This window comes from Urocitellus parryii, chromosome 2 (genome assembly GCF_045843805.1).
Source record: "Urocitellus parryii isolate mUroPar1 chromosome 2, mUroPar1.hap1, whole genome shotgun sequence".
Classification (NCBI taxonomy): Eukaryota; Metazoa; Chordata; class Mammalia; order Rodentia; family Sciuridae; genus Urocitellus; species Urocitellus parryii.
The window spans coordinates 220,412,193-220,428,437 of record NC_135532.1 but is presented as its reverse complement, the minus strand read 5'-3'; the positions used below and the strand labels follow the sequence as shown (position 1 = coordinate 220,428,437).

Below are 16,245 nucleotides of genomic sequence, written 5' to 3'. Positions count from 1 at the left end.
GAAAAAGCACTTACTATTCCTAGGCATTTGTACTCTCCGTCAACAGCAGAGACGTTCTGTCCTTCACGTCCTAGACATCGGAGTGGCCCAGATAGAGTCAGGAAAATGGGCGTGTGGACTGAGAGGTCACAGAACACAGGGCTTGGGGCCCTGTTGAGGTCGGGATGGAGCACTTATATGTGAAACTCAGTTTTAAAAACTCAACTGAGGATTTGAGATTGACTTTAATATTCAAGAGCTGTAAAGAATCCTACAAAGTATCCCTAATGAATAAAAACCTACTGTTATTTGATATATTTACAGGGCCTCCTACTTCAGAATGAATTTGAGAACATTTACGTAAATATACACTGAAGAGCACTGTAGAATCAACTTTAAAATAAATAAGGAGCTGGGGTTGTGGCTCAGAGGTAAAGTGCTCGCCTACCATGCATGAGGCACTGGGTTCAATCCTCAGCACCACATAAAAAAAAATTAAAAATTAAAAAAAAAATAAATACGGAGCATGGACTGAGGTCAGCATTTAACAGAGGGAAGCCAGGAGTAAGGTGCTCTGCACGCTGATACACGTGCGCACACGTGGGCATCGTGCTGGGTCCACGCTCCCTGCCCAACACGCCTGACCTGCTGCATGCCCTCGCTCAGCCTGGCCTTCCCTAAACCCGCCCAGAACTCTGGCCTTAGCTACAGCTGGGAAGAACCCTCTGGCACAAAGCCTATTTTATAATGAAGCTTTGAACATTTCCTGCAATGACTTAAATACTGCACCAACACGGGGAGCACAGAGCAGCCCCCTGGCCTCACCTGGTGTCACCCTGAGCCCCAAGCTGACAAGCAGATCAGGCCCCTCAAGAGGCCCGGGTCCCGTGCTCTCTGCACCTGTCCACAGCCAAAGGTGACCTGGAAGCTCAGGCACCTGACTTCAGGTGCTTCCAGCTGGGCCTCCCCAGCTGTGAGCAAGGATTAGCAGAATGAGAGCAGCAGACATGTCAGGGAGTCCCATCAACGCCTGACCTGACATTGGGACTGTCCCCTGTATGCCTCTGGGCGCTCGTGGCGGTCACTGCTGATTTAGGAATTGACGGGGATGTGCCAACCAAGCGGGAGACCAAGAGGAAGGCTCCATCTTCACCACTTTTCTGAAATGTTGCAAAATGCTGACCAAATGCAATCGGGCCTCTGGCTTTAGCCGCTCAGAGCATTTTGAAATACTTTTCTTTTTCCCTGTGTTATTCCCCAAAGTGCGGAGCAGCCAACTTCTCCAGATCTCTACCTTTTTACTCTCACATTTGTACTTTCATTTTTAAACTCACTCACTTTAGGCACAGGCCCCTGTGGCATCCAGCAGCCTCAGGGACAGAGCGGCCACGCTCCCCTCTTCCCTACTTCTTCATCCTCTCACTCACGAGGACTTGCACCTGAGAGTGTCTCCGGTGAGACCCACACCCCCTCTCCCAATACTCACGGCTGGAACTTCCTGAGCTGGCCAAAGCCCATGGTAGAAGAAGAGACCCACCCACGTGGCGCAGGCAGAGAGGACGCAGGGTGCGTGGCTAAGACGTGCCAGACCATCTGAGGACTGTGGATCGATACCACAGGAGGGCTCAAGAAGCTTCCTTGACACCAGCACCCCACAGTCTAGGTACCACACCGAGCCCAGGGTTCTCTGCCCCTCCGTCCTGACCCTGGCCACGCTGCTGCTGGGCTCACCTCTGCCTTCTCACAGCCCGGAGTCTTGGTCCCTGCTGTTCCTGCTGCCGCAATGCCCTTCCACCCTCTGGACTGACATATTCTTCAAGGCATCTTTGAAATTCACCCTGTCTACAAAGTTGTGCTCAATACCTTTGCCAAATTAACTGTTGCTCTTAGTGACATTTCCAATTCTTTAATTAACACGCTTTATTTTGTTCATGTTGCATTCTCTAATGAATATAGATACTTACTTATGTAAGAATATGCCATTTAATTCCACAAGGGTTTGAGAAGCCTCAACTAAATTACTGGTAAACATATGACCCAAACAACAGATCCAATGAAAACTGGAAATTAATTAAGGCCATTAAAAATACCAATGGAAACTAAGAGCAAGCCAAGGAAGGATAAAGGCATTCTGACCACAAGCTTGGATAAGATACTGTAGTCATTCTTCTAGTACAAGCTTTGAGCTTCCTGGAAGCCAAGATAAAAAGAGAAATTGGGGGAAAATTATTCAAGAAGAAATTTCATAGGGAAGGTAATGTTTATCTCAGCATGGAATCCTAAAGGCAGGATCCCTTGACTTTCTGAGTGGGCTCCACTGACACTGTACACCTGAGCTCTTTCCGCACAGTTGCAGCACTGTATTTCATCAGCCCGTGGCTTGTGACATGGTGGCAAATGCTGAGTTATGTTAGAGAACAACTCAGAGCAGACAGGAGACGGACACCTGGAGTGAGTCTTTGGTGGGGTGTCTGCATGTCGAGACAGGATTTTGAGTTCTGAACGTGAAAGAGGACCACAGAACTCTCGCATAATCCTCCCTCAATATGACACCCCTGAGCTGACCTTTGAAAGCAGATGCATGATAAGTAGTAGAACTGCCCACACTGGTGGCCAGTCTACTGTGGGTCCTTCTTATGGGCATTCTTTATTTACAAGCCTGTCTATTCTTTTGGAGAGGAAGCTTCCTGAGGTGGCAATGCAGGGTGTCTGTGTTCTTGATCACCAGAGAAAGCAGGAGGCATGTGGTCTGCTTTGGCAGCAGTGAAGGTGACCTCTTGGGTTAACTGTGACCCAGTTGATGAGTACCACAGACTCCCGGGAGTCACAGGGTCTTCGGTGATCTTAATTCAGTGTCTTCTTTTAAACACGAGACCACCGAGGCCTAGAGGTGACGTGGCTTTCCCAGGGTTGCAGGCACAGCTGGGGAGCCTACACGTCTCTGCATCTTCTTCACCACCCACGGAGCACTCCCAAGACTCCGTCCCACCACCCGACATCGTGGAAGGCGTTTCCGTGAGCTTCTATTTAAGTTCCTGCTGTGGCAGGCCGGACAACGAAGCCACCACCCCAACTAGAGTGGACATCCTCAGTCAGAGTCAATTATATTTGTAAAGTTATCTGCTGAATAGAGGTTGGGTCACAGGAGAGAGCGAGATAGATATATTTATTAATATGCAGCTGCAGTCTCCGGAGCACGCACAATTGTCGGGCGCTTGAACGTTTACTTTGAGGTGTCATCTCCAAATCACCCACTGGTGTAGGTTCTATTTATTATCATCCCCCTACAGACAAAGAAACCAAAAGTAGGGGTGCTGGAAGGGCCGCGCAAGATGTCCTGGCCAGTGGTGTGGAGAGCCGGGACCCAGCCCAGTTCTGTGGACTCGTCTGAACCCTTGTTCCTGCACCACGCAGGCACCCAGAAAGGGCACAGGAGAAGGGGTTCAGTTATGTGAAGGACCTGCAGGGTCCTTTCCCAAGAAGGCTTAGGAAGGAAGGAAGGGGTACAGAGGTGCCCACATGGTCTGCCATGGCGCCCAGCTGACCTGGACATGTCCACAGTGGAAGGACCTGGTCTGCTTTTCTTGAAACCCACAGTCTCCACTTTGAAAGGAGCTTAGATTTTACCTTGAGCAGCTGAGTAGATGCTGATGAATGCACAGAACACGACTGTACAGGCCAAGTGTCCCTGACCCGAGATGCCGGGCACCAGCAAGTGTCTCGGATCTTGGATCTTTTTCTTTTTTTTTTAATTTAGAACGTTCGCACACATGATGAATACCTCAGGGGTGGGACCCAGTCTAAAACAGAAGTCGCCGTTTCACACACACCTCATGCACACAGACTGAAGGCCGTTTAGATATTCCTGTGCACGTGCATTTTGACGGTAACTCACATGAGGTCAGGTGTGGAAATTTCCATATGTGCTGCCATCTTGGAGCTCAAAAAGCTTTTATTTTGGTGCCTTTCCGATTTTAGGTTTTCAGATTAGAGGGATGTTTAACCTGTAATGCCCATTTCACATGGTGCCCTATGGATTGACTTTGACAATATGTAGAAAGGGCTTCAATAGCCCCTAATACCTCAGAATGTGACTTTATTTAGAAAGAGTGTTTGTAGATTCAGTCCAGTTAAGGCATATTTACTAGTGTGGGCTTAATAAAATCACAAACGTGGGAATTCAGACATAGACACACACAGAGGGGAGATGCTATGGCTGCACACAGTGGAGACATCATGTCAAGAGGGAAGGGATAGGAGTGAAGCCAGCACAAGGCAAGGGAGGGTTCTACCCATAGTCTCAGAGGAGCAGTGGCCCTGCTGATACCTTGACTTCAGACTTCCAGCCTCCAGAACAAAGGGAGAATACATTTTTATTAATTTAAGGCACATAGTTATGGCACTTTGTTACAGCAGCCATAGGAAACTGATACAGCTTGCATGTTGTAATTAAAACACAGAGTGGATAAGAAAGCTCTAAGATACCTATGCCACAAGGACAGGGGTAGACCAAGGACAAAACTCTGGGGCACTGACATTTAAAGAAGGGACAAAGAAAGACAACCCAAGCAGGGAGAAATTTTCAGGTGGAAGCCATTCTTTCGCTTCAACATTATGAGCTCAAGAACATTGTCATGTTGCCAAGCACTAATGGGAAGGAACAGGAAGGAAAAACAAAGGTCAGCATCCATCATTAGCTCAAGAAGAACAGAGCATGGCTCCATCCAGAGAAAGAAATTTGGGTGACATGTCAAAGATGTGTTTAGAGCCCAGCAAAAATAATTTAGTTATATAAAACCATTTCTTACAGACTTAGACCCTTTCGTAGGAAGCTGCACAGTTTATATGGACAATTGAGCTTTGGACAGTTGATTAGTAATGCCTGGAGGGAAGCATACCAATAGCATGAACTGGGTTGATGGCTGCATTGAAAATGGGAAATGTTTGATTCTGTAACAAGTAAGCAGAGAATGCTCTAGATTCCAGTAAAACCGACAGCTTAGAAGGACCTGAGAATAACATTCCCTTGGCAAAACCCCTGGAAATGCAGCATGAAGTTCAACGTCTTTTTAAGTGACAGGTGGATGGGGAATAAAAAATTCCTTAGGGACTAAACAAGGAGGGGACTGAGAGGAGAGCAGCACCTTGTGTTGGCACTGGTTGTCTTGGGTGGCATGGATGGGGGTGGGTACCCGTGTCCAAAGGCATGGGGAAGATGCAGCAGTAAACTCTGGAAACAGAAACGGATAGATGTGAAAATAGGTGCATGACGTGCACTCAGGAGGCGGGTGGAACAGGGACTTGAAACAGCTGAGGAGTGAATTAGAGAAAGTAGACACAAGGACGTTACTCGGGGCACAAAACGGTGACACGGAGATGCAGAATATGGAACAATGTGGAAATTTCCATCTGTGCAGCCGACTTGGAAGTCAGGAAGGACGAGATGACAGCGTCCTGTGTGATCGGATGGAAAGGAGAAAACCAAGAGAGTGGAAGAGATCAAACACTGGAACCGATGAAAGCTAAGACATTGACGAATGGTGAATGAGGCCAACCTGCAAATACAGTGACCCCAAGTCAAGCAGGACAATGCAAATCTGCCCACACGGACTGTATCCGGGAGAGACGGCGGAACCCCAAAGATAGTGCTGTGTAAAAGCTCTGCAGACCAAAGGCAGGGTCCGTGACATTAAAATTGATCATATGTGTATAAATAATGTCTATATGCATGACCACTTCTGATACGATGGTGATCTATAGAACTCTACACCTAATAATTAGAGAAATGGATTTTAAATGTCAAGAGACATAAACAAAGATTGGCCATGGATGGTGCTAACAGAAAAGTACAAACCAGAATTTGCTGGCCAGAGAGCAGTACAACTAGCAATCAGCAACAGGAGGATGAAGGGATCCATAATTCAACACTTTGAAGGGTCCAGAGGCAGCCTGGAAGGCAGGCCCGCTCCTCTGTGGAGGACAAAGGCATTGTCCCCGGCCCGCAGCCCTCTCTGTCCAGCCTGCTTCAGGAATGGGAGCCCTACCCTCCGGGGAGCAGACAGGCTCCGTCTTGTTTTTGCAGTTCTGAGAGTGTCTTGGACAGAGATGGGCCTGGGGCCTGGTTTCATAAACAAAGACCTCCCCAGGCCTGTGATATGGCTTGGGGACACATTTTATTCCATTTGATTTTTTTTTTCATTTTTTTTTTTTTATAATTGAGGGTGGCTTTTATATCAGGAAAGCATTAAATCACACTGATATGATTCAGCAAAAAGGACACTCAGGACTTTCATTAACACCACCTGGGCCCTTGTTTAATCTTGCTCCTCTTCCCATCTCTCGAGGGGCCTTGGAAATACTACGCTGGCCTGGGTGAGGGGTGGCAGTGGCCTGGGGCAGTGTGCACCCTTTGGCCTGGTTTCAGTGTCGACTTTATATTTTCCTGGTGGCCCTGGAGCTCTCCTTGGTCAGACTCCTGTTTCATGGAGGATCAAACCGCTCAGCCCTCCCCCACCCAGTGCCGTGTCTCTGGAACGCCGGGAGCTGAAACTCCAAACCTCGGTTCTTGTGTTCCGAAGAAAGAAGATTAAAAGTCAGACCCCCAAAGTCAGGCAGAGAACTTTATTATGTGCACCAGGGAGGTTAAAGTAAAGTGAGGCTCAAGCAGGGAGCACTCTCAAGGGAGACAGTGGCCGTGTCCACAGGACCACACAGGAAGCAGCGCTGTCTGCAGATTGACCACTGCTTGACGTTTACCGGGAGAACCAGGCACCGGCCCCTTCAGTCTTTGCAAGTCAGGTGCTCAGCTCCTCCGTCACGTCGGGTGTGGAGTTTTGACCTTAGTTGGTCCTCTCTGGAGCGGTCATGGTGGCCATGCTCATCAGGGGGCTTTGTCTACAAGTCAATCCCATGTTAATGTGGGCGCTGGGGTCAGTAGCTGGTCAGAAGTGACCCTAGTGTATCTGAACACTAACAATAGCTTAGAGTAAATGCTGGGTATCGCCTTCTTAGATTCAGTTACCTTCCTTCCCAGACAAACGGAGACACCTCTAGCCAGGATCCCTAGCTCCCCACACCTCAGTGGACCCTGTCAAGAGTCTGTCCCTCCAGCACTTGCCCTGGACTTCCCAGCCAGCGCCTTTGCTTCTGTTGGTTTGCTGCAGAGTAACTTGTCCACTTTGAGAGTTGTTTAAAGAAGACCCTAAAGCAATTTAAAGAACACCTCCTCCAGCCTCTCGCTGCTCAGTGCCAGCCACCCCCTGACCTTGGCACCCCCACCCCACCGACGTGATGGGCAGGAGACAGCGCGTCTCCAGAGCGAGAGCACGAGGGTGCGCTTCACTTTATTCTTTGTTACACTTTAAAACTTGGACCTCCTGAAAGAGGATTCAGAGACCTTATGGGTTCTTACCGTGTAACCCAAGACACAAGAGGCGGCCGGGAATCATGGCCCCGTTCCCCTGGGCTGCGGGCTTCACCATCCTCCTGCCCGGGAGTCGCGCAGTGCTGATGACAGTTCTTTCCAAAACAGTGGCCGCAGGAGACGAAAACAAAATGACTTATCTTCTGTGGTTCGTGATTCCTCTGACAGCGGCCACTCCAAGAGTTCCTTAAAACAGAGCAATAAATCAGACTTTTGTGTTTAAAGGAAGAGGTGGCCCCAGCGATTAAATATATTCTTTCATTTTAGCGGAGTTTGAGACACAAAATCCAACGTGTTGGCGAACCCCTTTTCTGCTCCACGTTGTGGTTGGCAAAGCGTGCTCACATGCATTATCTCACTGACTTTTCAGTTTCCCTGACATTTCATTCAATGACCAACAGAAAAAGAAAATTGAATTCCAGAAATTCCAGTTGATGTTCAGTAAGTGGAGGACTCTGAACCCCAATGTGCAAATCTGCGTATCCCTGCCCCAGGGAAGCCCTATGTTTCCATGGCCAAGTTTCCTGTGCCGGGGGTCTTGGAAGACGTATTTTGATCCCTCAGAACTTTCTAGTTTCACTTTCAGTCACTCCTGCTAGGATTCAAGTAATCTCTCTCTCTGATGGTGGGGCAGAGCGAGAGGAGGCCCGTGGAGGAGGGCAGAGAGACTCTCCTGGGGCTCTCTGTGGAGTGAAAGGTGACCCATGGATGGCAGTGGGGACCCAGCACCCTGACCCCCAGCTTACGGGGCACCGTGTACCACTGCAGCCTGCAGGCCTGGTCCGGGCAGCTGGGGGTCAGAGGGGGCTGTGTCACTGGGGCAGGGCCATGTCTTCAGTCTCATTGTCACTTCCCTGCTCACAAGATGTGTCCTGTGAGAGCATCCAGGGCAGTTGCCCAAGGAGGGGACAAGGCCAAGTGAGGGCAGGAGAAGGGTCTGGTCCTCCGGGCAGGAGTTGGTGTGGGGCACAGGCACGGGGTGTCGGTTCTGGAGATGGCAGGAGGCTGTGGGTGGCTGCAGGGAGGGCGGCAGGTGGGAAGACAGCAGGGACTGGTGACCGAAGACTGCGAGCTTCGTGCTTGGACTTGCCCCTGGCCCCTGCCCCCACTGCGGCACCCAGAGGAGGTCAGAACGGCTGTACCCAGACAGGTCAGATATGGACACCCTCATTTCCTCTGCCAGTGTCCCTTTCGATTTTCAGCATTTGCTTATAAAACAATTTGTATTAACAAAATGTAAAAGAAAGTGAGACAAAATCTTTACACTCATGAAAGAAATTTCATAAAAACACTTGAACACACACCGTCAGCCTCTCTATCCGTGGGTCCCACGTCTGCCAGTTCAACCAACCGGGTGTTGAAAATACGGAGAACAGAAATGTGTCTAAACTGAACATCCAGGGAGATTTTCTGGTCATTTCTGTAACCGGGTAGAATAGCAACTATTTACTTAGTATTCACGTGGGTTTGGTATTGTAAGTGACCTAGAGATGCTTCAAATTATGCAGGAGGCTGTGCATAAGTTATGTGCAAATACTCCGTCACTTCACATAAAGGATTGAACATCCTCCAAGTCTGGCACAGGAGCTAATCTCCTGAGAATGCTGAGGGATGTTTCTAATTCCTGGTTTTCGTTGTTTAAAATAGAAAATACATTTCATTTTTAGAAATAATTTTAACCAAAATTTAGAAAGAGAAAATGTAGTTAATGGCAAAGAAAAATCTGAAATACCCTCTCCTTTCTCCAGACACAGCCACTGTCATTTTGCTGCATGGCCCCAGCTTCTTCCCCACAGATTGCATACTTACAAGAGCCAGCTATATTGCAACACTGCTTTGAACTTTTAACTCTAGTCTACTTTGAACATTTTTTTCAGATCCATGAATATATTTTAGCAGTGTAGCTTTTAGTTTCTAAAATCACAGGAATATTCCTAAATGAACCACAAATTAACTCGTTCTCCTTTGCTGGAGGCGTAGGGGTTTCCGGTGTCTTGTTATTATAAACAACACTGCAAGGAGCATCCTTGAAAAGCCATCGTCTAGTATTTCCTTAGGAGGAACTTCTAGAAATGGGGTGTTTAAGCCGCGGACTGTGACCATGTTTAAAGACATGGAAATGTGTGGTCAAATTGTTTATCAGAAAGTTGGTAGAGATTTAAACTCCTTGGCAGTAATCGAGAATAGCCTTCTCCTAGAGGAACCGGAGCATGTTGGAGGCAGGACACGTAGGGTGACTGCGCCTCATCTCCTGAAGGACAGCTGACTGAGGTACAAGCACCTTGGCATTGACTGGGAAACCAGGAAAGGGTGCACCACGGGACCCCAAAGAGACTGGACTTCTCTTCTGAGTTGTCTTCCTGCAGTGCACTTCACTGTTGAACTTGGAGCCCGTGACTTTTAGGAGAGGTGTTTATTCAACATTTTGAGGACATGAAGAAGAGAAAATCCACTTCCAGAATCAACCAATTTCTAGGAAGTAGTTGTACCGAGGAAATAGCCCTCCCATGTTGTTACTAGGAAAACCAAACCAAACCAAACGGACAGATTGACTAGTGCCTAACAGAGGTTCTCACTGGGAGTGACTGGGGTGGGGCTGTGGGAGGTGGGGTGTCCCTCTGTGAGGGTGTGCGGAGTGTCTTCAGCACAGAACTGAGAATCAAGTGTTCAATCGAGGGTATCCTGGGACATCAGTATGATCGGTTTGGGGATAAGAAAAAGTCCATATTTTCTATAAAACTAAAATATCCCAAAGGTTTGAGCATGCTGTCCCTGAAAGTAAAACCCCGACCCAGGACAAAGAGCTTTCTGAACTTCAGTGAGCTGGACAGCGTTAGCCTTCGACATCACACTCAGTTTCCACAGACAAACAACCTGTTCCCATATGACAGAGCAGATGTACAACAGGGAACCCCCCTCCTTGCTCTTTGCACCGCCATTTGCCTTTTTAGAGATGTTTTCTTTGCAGTAAAACCAGAGCACCCTTAGCTTTCAGTGTCTGCACCCTGGCTGCTGATTTAGAGCGTGTCCCACGACTCACTGGCCTTGTGGAAGGTGCACGTGCCCTGGGTCCCAGCAACTCCACACCACAGTACTCACTCCTGGCCAGTTTCCCCCAGTATCGAGTGAGGGCCTGGTGGAAAGGCGCTGTGTGGTTCAGCAGGTGGGGTGGGTGCAGGGAGTCTGTGTTTCTAATCAGCTCCCCCCTCAAGCTGGGGCTCCCAGGCCGAGGACCTCACTTGAATGGTGAGGTGCTGGGTGTTGGGTCTGAACCTTGGTGCACATTGGAGTCTCCAGCAGGGGCCTTTCACACCTTGGATGCCCAGGCTGCTCTCCAGCCTCAGGACACCAGGACCTCCGTGGTGAGGCCCTGCAGGTCTTCAGTCTTCCCAGGTGGTTGCCAGGCTGGGGACCTGTGCAGCCTCCTCCACGTGGGTGCAGGGAGACAGTGGGGATATTCACACAGAGGACGCCCAGGGCTGCTTCATGACTGACTGTATCTGCCTGAATTCACTGGGCTGCATCTTGCAAGTAGAGTGCTGTGGGCCCAAAGCAAGCCAGATACCATTTATGTTAACTTGAAAAAGCGCAAAACAATACATGTTGTTGATATGGTAAAGAATTAAGATTCGTCGAGGAACGTGGCATGAGTTCACTTCAGGGTGATGGCGACTTCTGGGGTGTCCAGGAGGGGCATGGCACGGGGAAGACTCTGCTGGGTTTGAAATGACTTCTTCCTTTCAGCAGATAGGAAGGGGAGGGAGGGAAGGGAGGAGGGAGGCAGAGGGTGAGAACCAGAGCAGGGAAGGACGGGAGGGAGGGAAGCCCTAGTGATGGGCAGCGGCCTGTGCTCACCCTCACTCGGGTTCCTCCTGGCACACTCGGGTGGCTGGGAACGTTAGTGGGACATCTGGCTACAAAGTGGCCCATGCCACTTCCTCATTTAGATGACCAGAGGGTGTGGCATGCCTGGCTTCCGGAGCCTGTCCAGAGCCCGAGGTCAAGGCTCCTTGGCCCACAGGAAGCAGATGCAGGGGGAGAGGGGGCTCCTGGTGGGGTCCAGAGAGTGGAGAGTGGCAGGACCAGGGTTTGGGCCCCTCTGCCTGCCCAGGTGTCTCCGAGCACTCTGGGGAGCAGTCTCGGGGGAGACCCTCAGCTGGGGCTGTTTACAGTTCAGGGTCACCTGCTCTGGTTCCCTAGGGCCTGCCCTCCCTGTCCTGCACCCGGGTCCCCTTCCACATGGCAGTGGAGCGTGAAGACACTCTCTGTACCCTACGGGGGTGTCTGTGCTCCAGGCTCTGGAATGTGGAAGTCACTCACAGGCCCGGCTCCTGCAGGTGCCAGTTCATCACAGGAAAAGTCTAACTGGCAGCTGACAGCTAGCGGTGCTCACTTTCAAGTGCAGCTAGGGTTTTGGGTTCACCACCCATTTGTGGTCAGTGTTTTTATTATTTTTCTAATCCATAGTGAGTGTCCCCCTGCACGTGTATTCTAACTCTCCAAACATCCCAGTAGTCTGTCAAGGAAGAAAAAGTTGCCTTTTTGTCTTATGCATTTTTAAATGAATAAGTTAAAATGAAAGTAAATGGAAAAATAAAGAATTAAAAATATCCCTGGTCCCGATGGGAAACTTTACCTGAACCCCAAAAGAGGTAGGTGGTATGCATAATCCTCACCTTCCAGAACAATCCATGTAAAGACATCTCACATCTGTGGTCTGAGTCATTTCTCTTTCCCCCAAGACACTCTGGAGCAGGCGCTGAACCCTGCCTGAGGCGGGCACTTCTGGAGCAGGGAGGAGGCTGCTCTGAGGCTGGGGCTGGGCTGGGCTGGGGCTGGGGTTGGGGCTGGGGCTGGGGTTGGGGTTGGGGCTGGGGTTGGGGCTGGGGCTGGGGCTGGGCTGGGCTGGACTGGGCTGTGGCTGGGGCTGGGGTTGGGGCTGGGGCTGGGGCTGGGCTGGAGCTGGGCTGGGGCTGGGGTTGGGGCTGGGGCTGAGGTTGGGGCTGGGGCTGAGGTTGGGGCTGTGGCTGGGGCTGGGCTGGTCTGGGCTGGGCTGTGGTTGTGGCTGGGGTTGGGGCTGTAGCTGGGGCTGGGGCTGGGGCTGGTCTGGGGCTAGGGCTGGGGCTGTGGCTGGGGCTGGGCTGGAACTGGGCTGGGGCTGGGGTTGGGCTGGGGCTGGTCTGGGTTGGGGCTGGGGCTGGTCTGGGGCTGGGGTTGGGGCTGGGGCTGGGGCTGGGGCTGGGGCTGGTCTGGTCTGGGCTGGGCTGGGGCTGGAGCTGGGCTGGGCTGGGGCTGGGGCACACTCTGCCCTAAAACCTGTCTTCAGAGGTTGATGGCAGATGTTTTTCCCCTTTTCAGATCCCACACTGTGGAGCACAGACCATGTCCGGCAGTGGCTGGAGTGGGCAGTGAAAGAGTATGGCCTTCCGGATGTGGACATCTTATTGTTCCAGAATATCGACGGCAAGGAGCTGTGCAAGATGACCAAGGACGACTTCCAGCGGCTCACCCCGAGCTACAACGCTGACATCCTGCTCTCCCACCTCCACTACCTCAGAGAGAGTAAGCCGCCCCTCCCCACCAGGAGCACTGGCTGTCCCCAGGGGCTGAGGGGCCTGAGCTGCAGAGGGTCCAGACACAGGGGTGGACAGCAGCTTCCTGCCCTCCCCCCTTGCCTGTTTCGGACCCAAGGGGACAATGTGCTAGAAGGTCGTGGACGTAGGCGAACAAGACGTCACCCGTGAGAAGTAGTGAGTGCTTTTCTTTGAAGCCACCATAGCTCAGTGCCACCTCCCGCAGGTCCCTGTGGGCAGGAAGGTGGAGTGTCCCAGGGAAAAGACGCATTCTGTGGTCACACTCTCACTGGTCTCCACAGTGCCCTAAATTGAAATAGAAGCACCAGAGCAAGGTGCCTGCTTGAGGGGAATCTTGCCAGAAGCGGAGCCAGGGCCCTTCATGCCCAGCCCAGCACAAGGAGGGAGGTTTTCACTTCACCAAGACAGTCAGTCAGCGTTACCGGACGGAGGGGGCATGGCATACTGGTGACCAGGCTAGGGAGCCGAGCATCTGCGGTAGGCTTTAGTTCTGCACCGCCAGGCATGGCCAGGAGAGCGTGGAGGGGCCGAGACCTCCCCTGCGTGGCTTTGCCCAGTGTGCCAGTCACCTCTCCCTGGAACATGCTGAGCGGGTGATGTGGGTATTTCCCCCAGTCCCTGGTGGGAGCACGGGACTCGTGGCTTCCTCTCTCTTTTCTTTCTTCTTTCTTTTTATTAAGGGAAGTCTTTTTCATTTGGATGTTGCTCTTTCTTGTGTCTTGTAGCTCCTCTTCCACATTTGACTTCCGATGATGTGGATAAAGCCTTACAAAACTCGCCGCGGTTAATGCACGCTAGAAACACAGGTAATGCCAGCCCCGCCCACCCCAGGAGGAACACAGGGCCCCGTCTGCAGGTGCACGCTGAGGGCGAAACCAGGACCAGTCAGGGCATCAGAAGGCAGGACACGGGGCAGTTGATGGACCTTGTGTCTAAAGGAGGTTGAACTTCAGCCTACCTTGGCTGGATTACAGCATTCTGCTGCTGATCCCAAGGCGTCCACCTTGCGGACTCCAGAATAGACATGTACAGCTTGTTTGGTGTAGCGGGATCCCCAGTCACCTCCATTTTCCCCCAGTAGGATTCCCAAGGGATTGCTTACTACAAGTTGGGGTTGTGTTTTCCTTCCTGATACAGTTTTGGGTCATCAGACTTGTCTGGCTCGGACGTGTTTGTTGGGGAAACGCAGTCCGAGAGAATGTCTGTTAACTTCTCTGGAACTTTGGCTCTGAGGGAAATTCTGCTCTAACTGGAGAGTAGGACGGTGGTCACTGACCCCATGCCTCTCTCTCTAACCACTGGTTTATGGTCAGGCCTGGGCCTGCTGGGGTGGAACCCAGAGCTTCCTTCTGGCTAACCCTCCTCCCTTTCCTTGGGCTCAGTTGAGCCTGGTTCTCTGTGGGTGGGTGTGCTCTGGGTCTGCCTCCATTTCCTCCCTCCTGATGGAGTCGCTCACCCCCTGGGTAGCCTGCAGGGACCCTCCACAACCACCCAGGCTAGGGGGAAAAGCAGCAAGGCCTAGAGGCTTGGCGGGCCTCAAAAGCCAGCCAGCCAGCTCAGGGGCCACCCTCCTGGAGAAACACAGCCATTTCCCAACTGTCCAACCTTCTATTTGAAAATGTGTAACCCGAGTGAGTCCTAGTTTGACTGTTATGATGAAATTGCTGTTTCTCTCATTCTGTATTCAAAAGATCAGGCTTTTCATATAACATAACAAATGCTTTGAGTTGGTAGTAGACCTTTTCAATTGAACCTGCTAATGATCTTGTGGCCAGAAACAACAAATAACGGGCAAAGTAATGTTCCCCTCTGAGGAGACACCTTGGAGCTACGCACATTTTCTGATAATTTCACAGTCATTAAAAAACTCTAACAGTGAACGAAAATTTCAAGAAAGCTCTGAATTCATTAACTTTATATTGTTAAACATAAAAGCATTCAAAAAGCAGGACAATTAATTCCAAATGGACTGAATGTTGAAAAGGGAATTTTCTCAGCTGACACTATGAGCATTGATTGAAAAGGGAATGAGAAAACATGCAGTTGAGTAGCCGTGGGTTGATTTCTAATGATATCCATATAGTCCTAAGCAAAATATTTCCAAGTCCCTGGTACTATTTTCTAAGAGATCTGTAAAATATTTTATGGGTTTTTATACAAATTGGGGGGAAAATGTGCACCACAGAATTTTTTTTTTTTAAATAAAATGAAATTGCTGGTGGGTCACAGGTGAAGCTCTGGGAAGAAGCTGTGAAATTGAAACACAAAGTGCTTCACAGCGAACAGAGCACGGGAGAGCAGGCTGCTGCGCACTGCAGAACCCGTTTCTGGGCCCCGTCTTGCTCATTCCCCTGAGGCCTGGTGAGCAGCTCCCAGGAGGTCCTCCTCGTGGTCACAGGGCAGGTGGACTGGCTGAGGCTGAGATGGACAACCTCCACGCAGACCTTCACATGTTTTGTCTTTCCTTCTCTGCAGGGGGTGCAGCTTTTATTTTCCCAAATACTTCAGTATATCCTGAAGCTACGCAAAGAATTACAACTAGGCCAGGTACGCCAACAGCCCCGCGTGACCCCCACTGAGAGAGCCCAGATGTCCCGCTGACAGCCGGGACCTAAGTCCCATGTACAGAGAGCCAATCCCGGGTCTGAAAGGAGTCCCCACAGTCTTATTGCTGCCCCTGTTGATTCAAAAACTAAATCCAGTCTAAGCACAGCATTCAGAGACCCCAGGAAAGGAGTCCGAACTTCTGAGTTAGAAGAACATTAGCTCTCTAACTCGCTGCTCTGAAGACAGATGGGCAACAAAGGCGCCCAGGGTGCCTGAGAAAAAGTAATACGTGTAATTTCAGGTTGATGGAAGGACTGCTGTGTCATCTTTCCTCGGGGGAGAGCACAAAGCAAGAGGCATCTCCAGAGCTGTAGTGACCAAATTCCCAGCTTGGCACAGGAAGCCAATCTTTCGAGTAGGAGCACAGGATAGATAATACTTACCTCTGAATCTCACTTGTAAGAAGGTTCACTTAGGTGATTGATTTACATGTCACTCACCCAAAAATCAACGTGTATTGAGTGTCTCTTAGTGCCAAGCGTGAAGTTAGACCCTGGGACTATAGACACGAACCAGACCCCAGGAGGCTGGCTGTCTTTGGAGAGCTCACCTGCCGACTGGGCTCCTGGGTCTGTTCGGTGCTGAGTGCCCCCTGTAGAGGCCACAGAGGGCACAGCTGTGAGCTAGAGGAAATGCTTAAAT

At 50.6% G+C, this 16,245-nt stretch overlaps 1 protein-coding gene across 3 annotated transcripts in view; it reads left to right on the top strand.

Annotated features, from left to right (window-relative positions):
- Positions 1–16,245, top strand: part of Erg (ETS transcription factor ERG) — a 96,175-nt gene that overhangs the window by 65,165 nt on the left and 14,765 nt on the right. For 2 of the 3 annotated variants that reach the window (XM_026399403.2, XM_026399405.2), the window contains exons 4-6: positions 12,761–12,964; positions 13,722–13,802; positions 15,472–15,543. In XM_026399403.2, coding sequence (XP_026255188.1) covers positions 12,761–12,964; positions 13,722–13,802; positions 15,472–15,543 — 357 coding nt within the window. The remainder of the gene's footprint in view (positions 1–12,760; positions 12,965–13,721; positions 13,803–15,471; positions 15,544–16,245) is intronic. The other variant, XM_026399404.2, reaches the window with a different exon arrangement.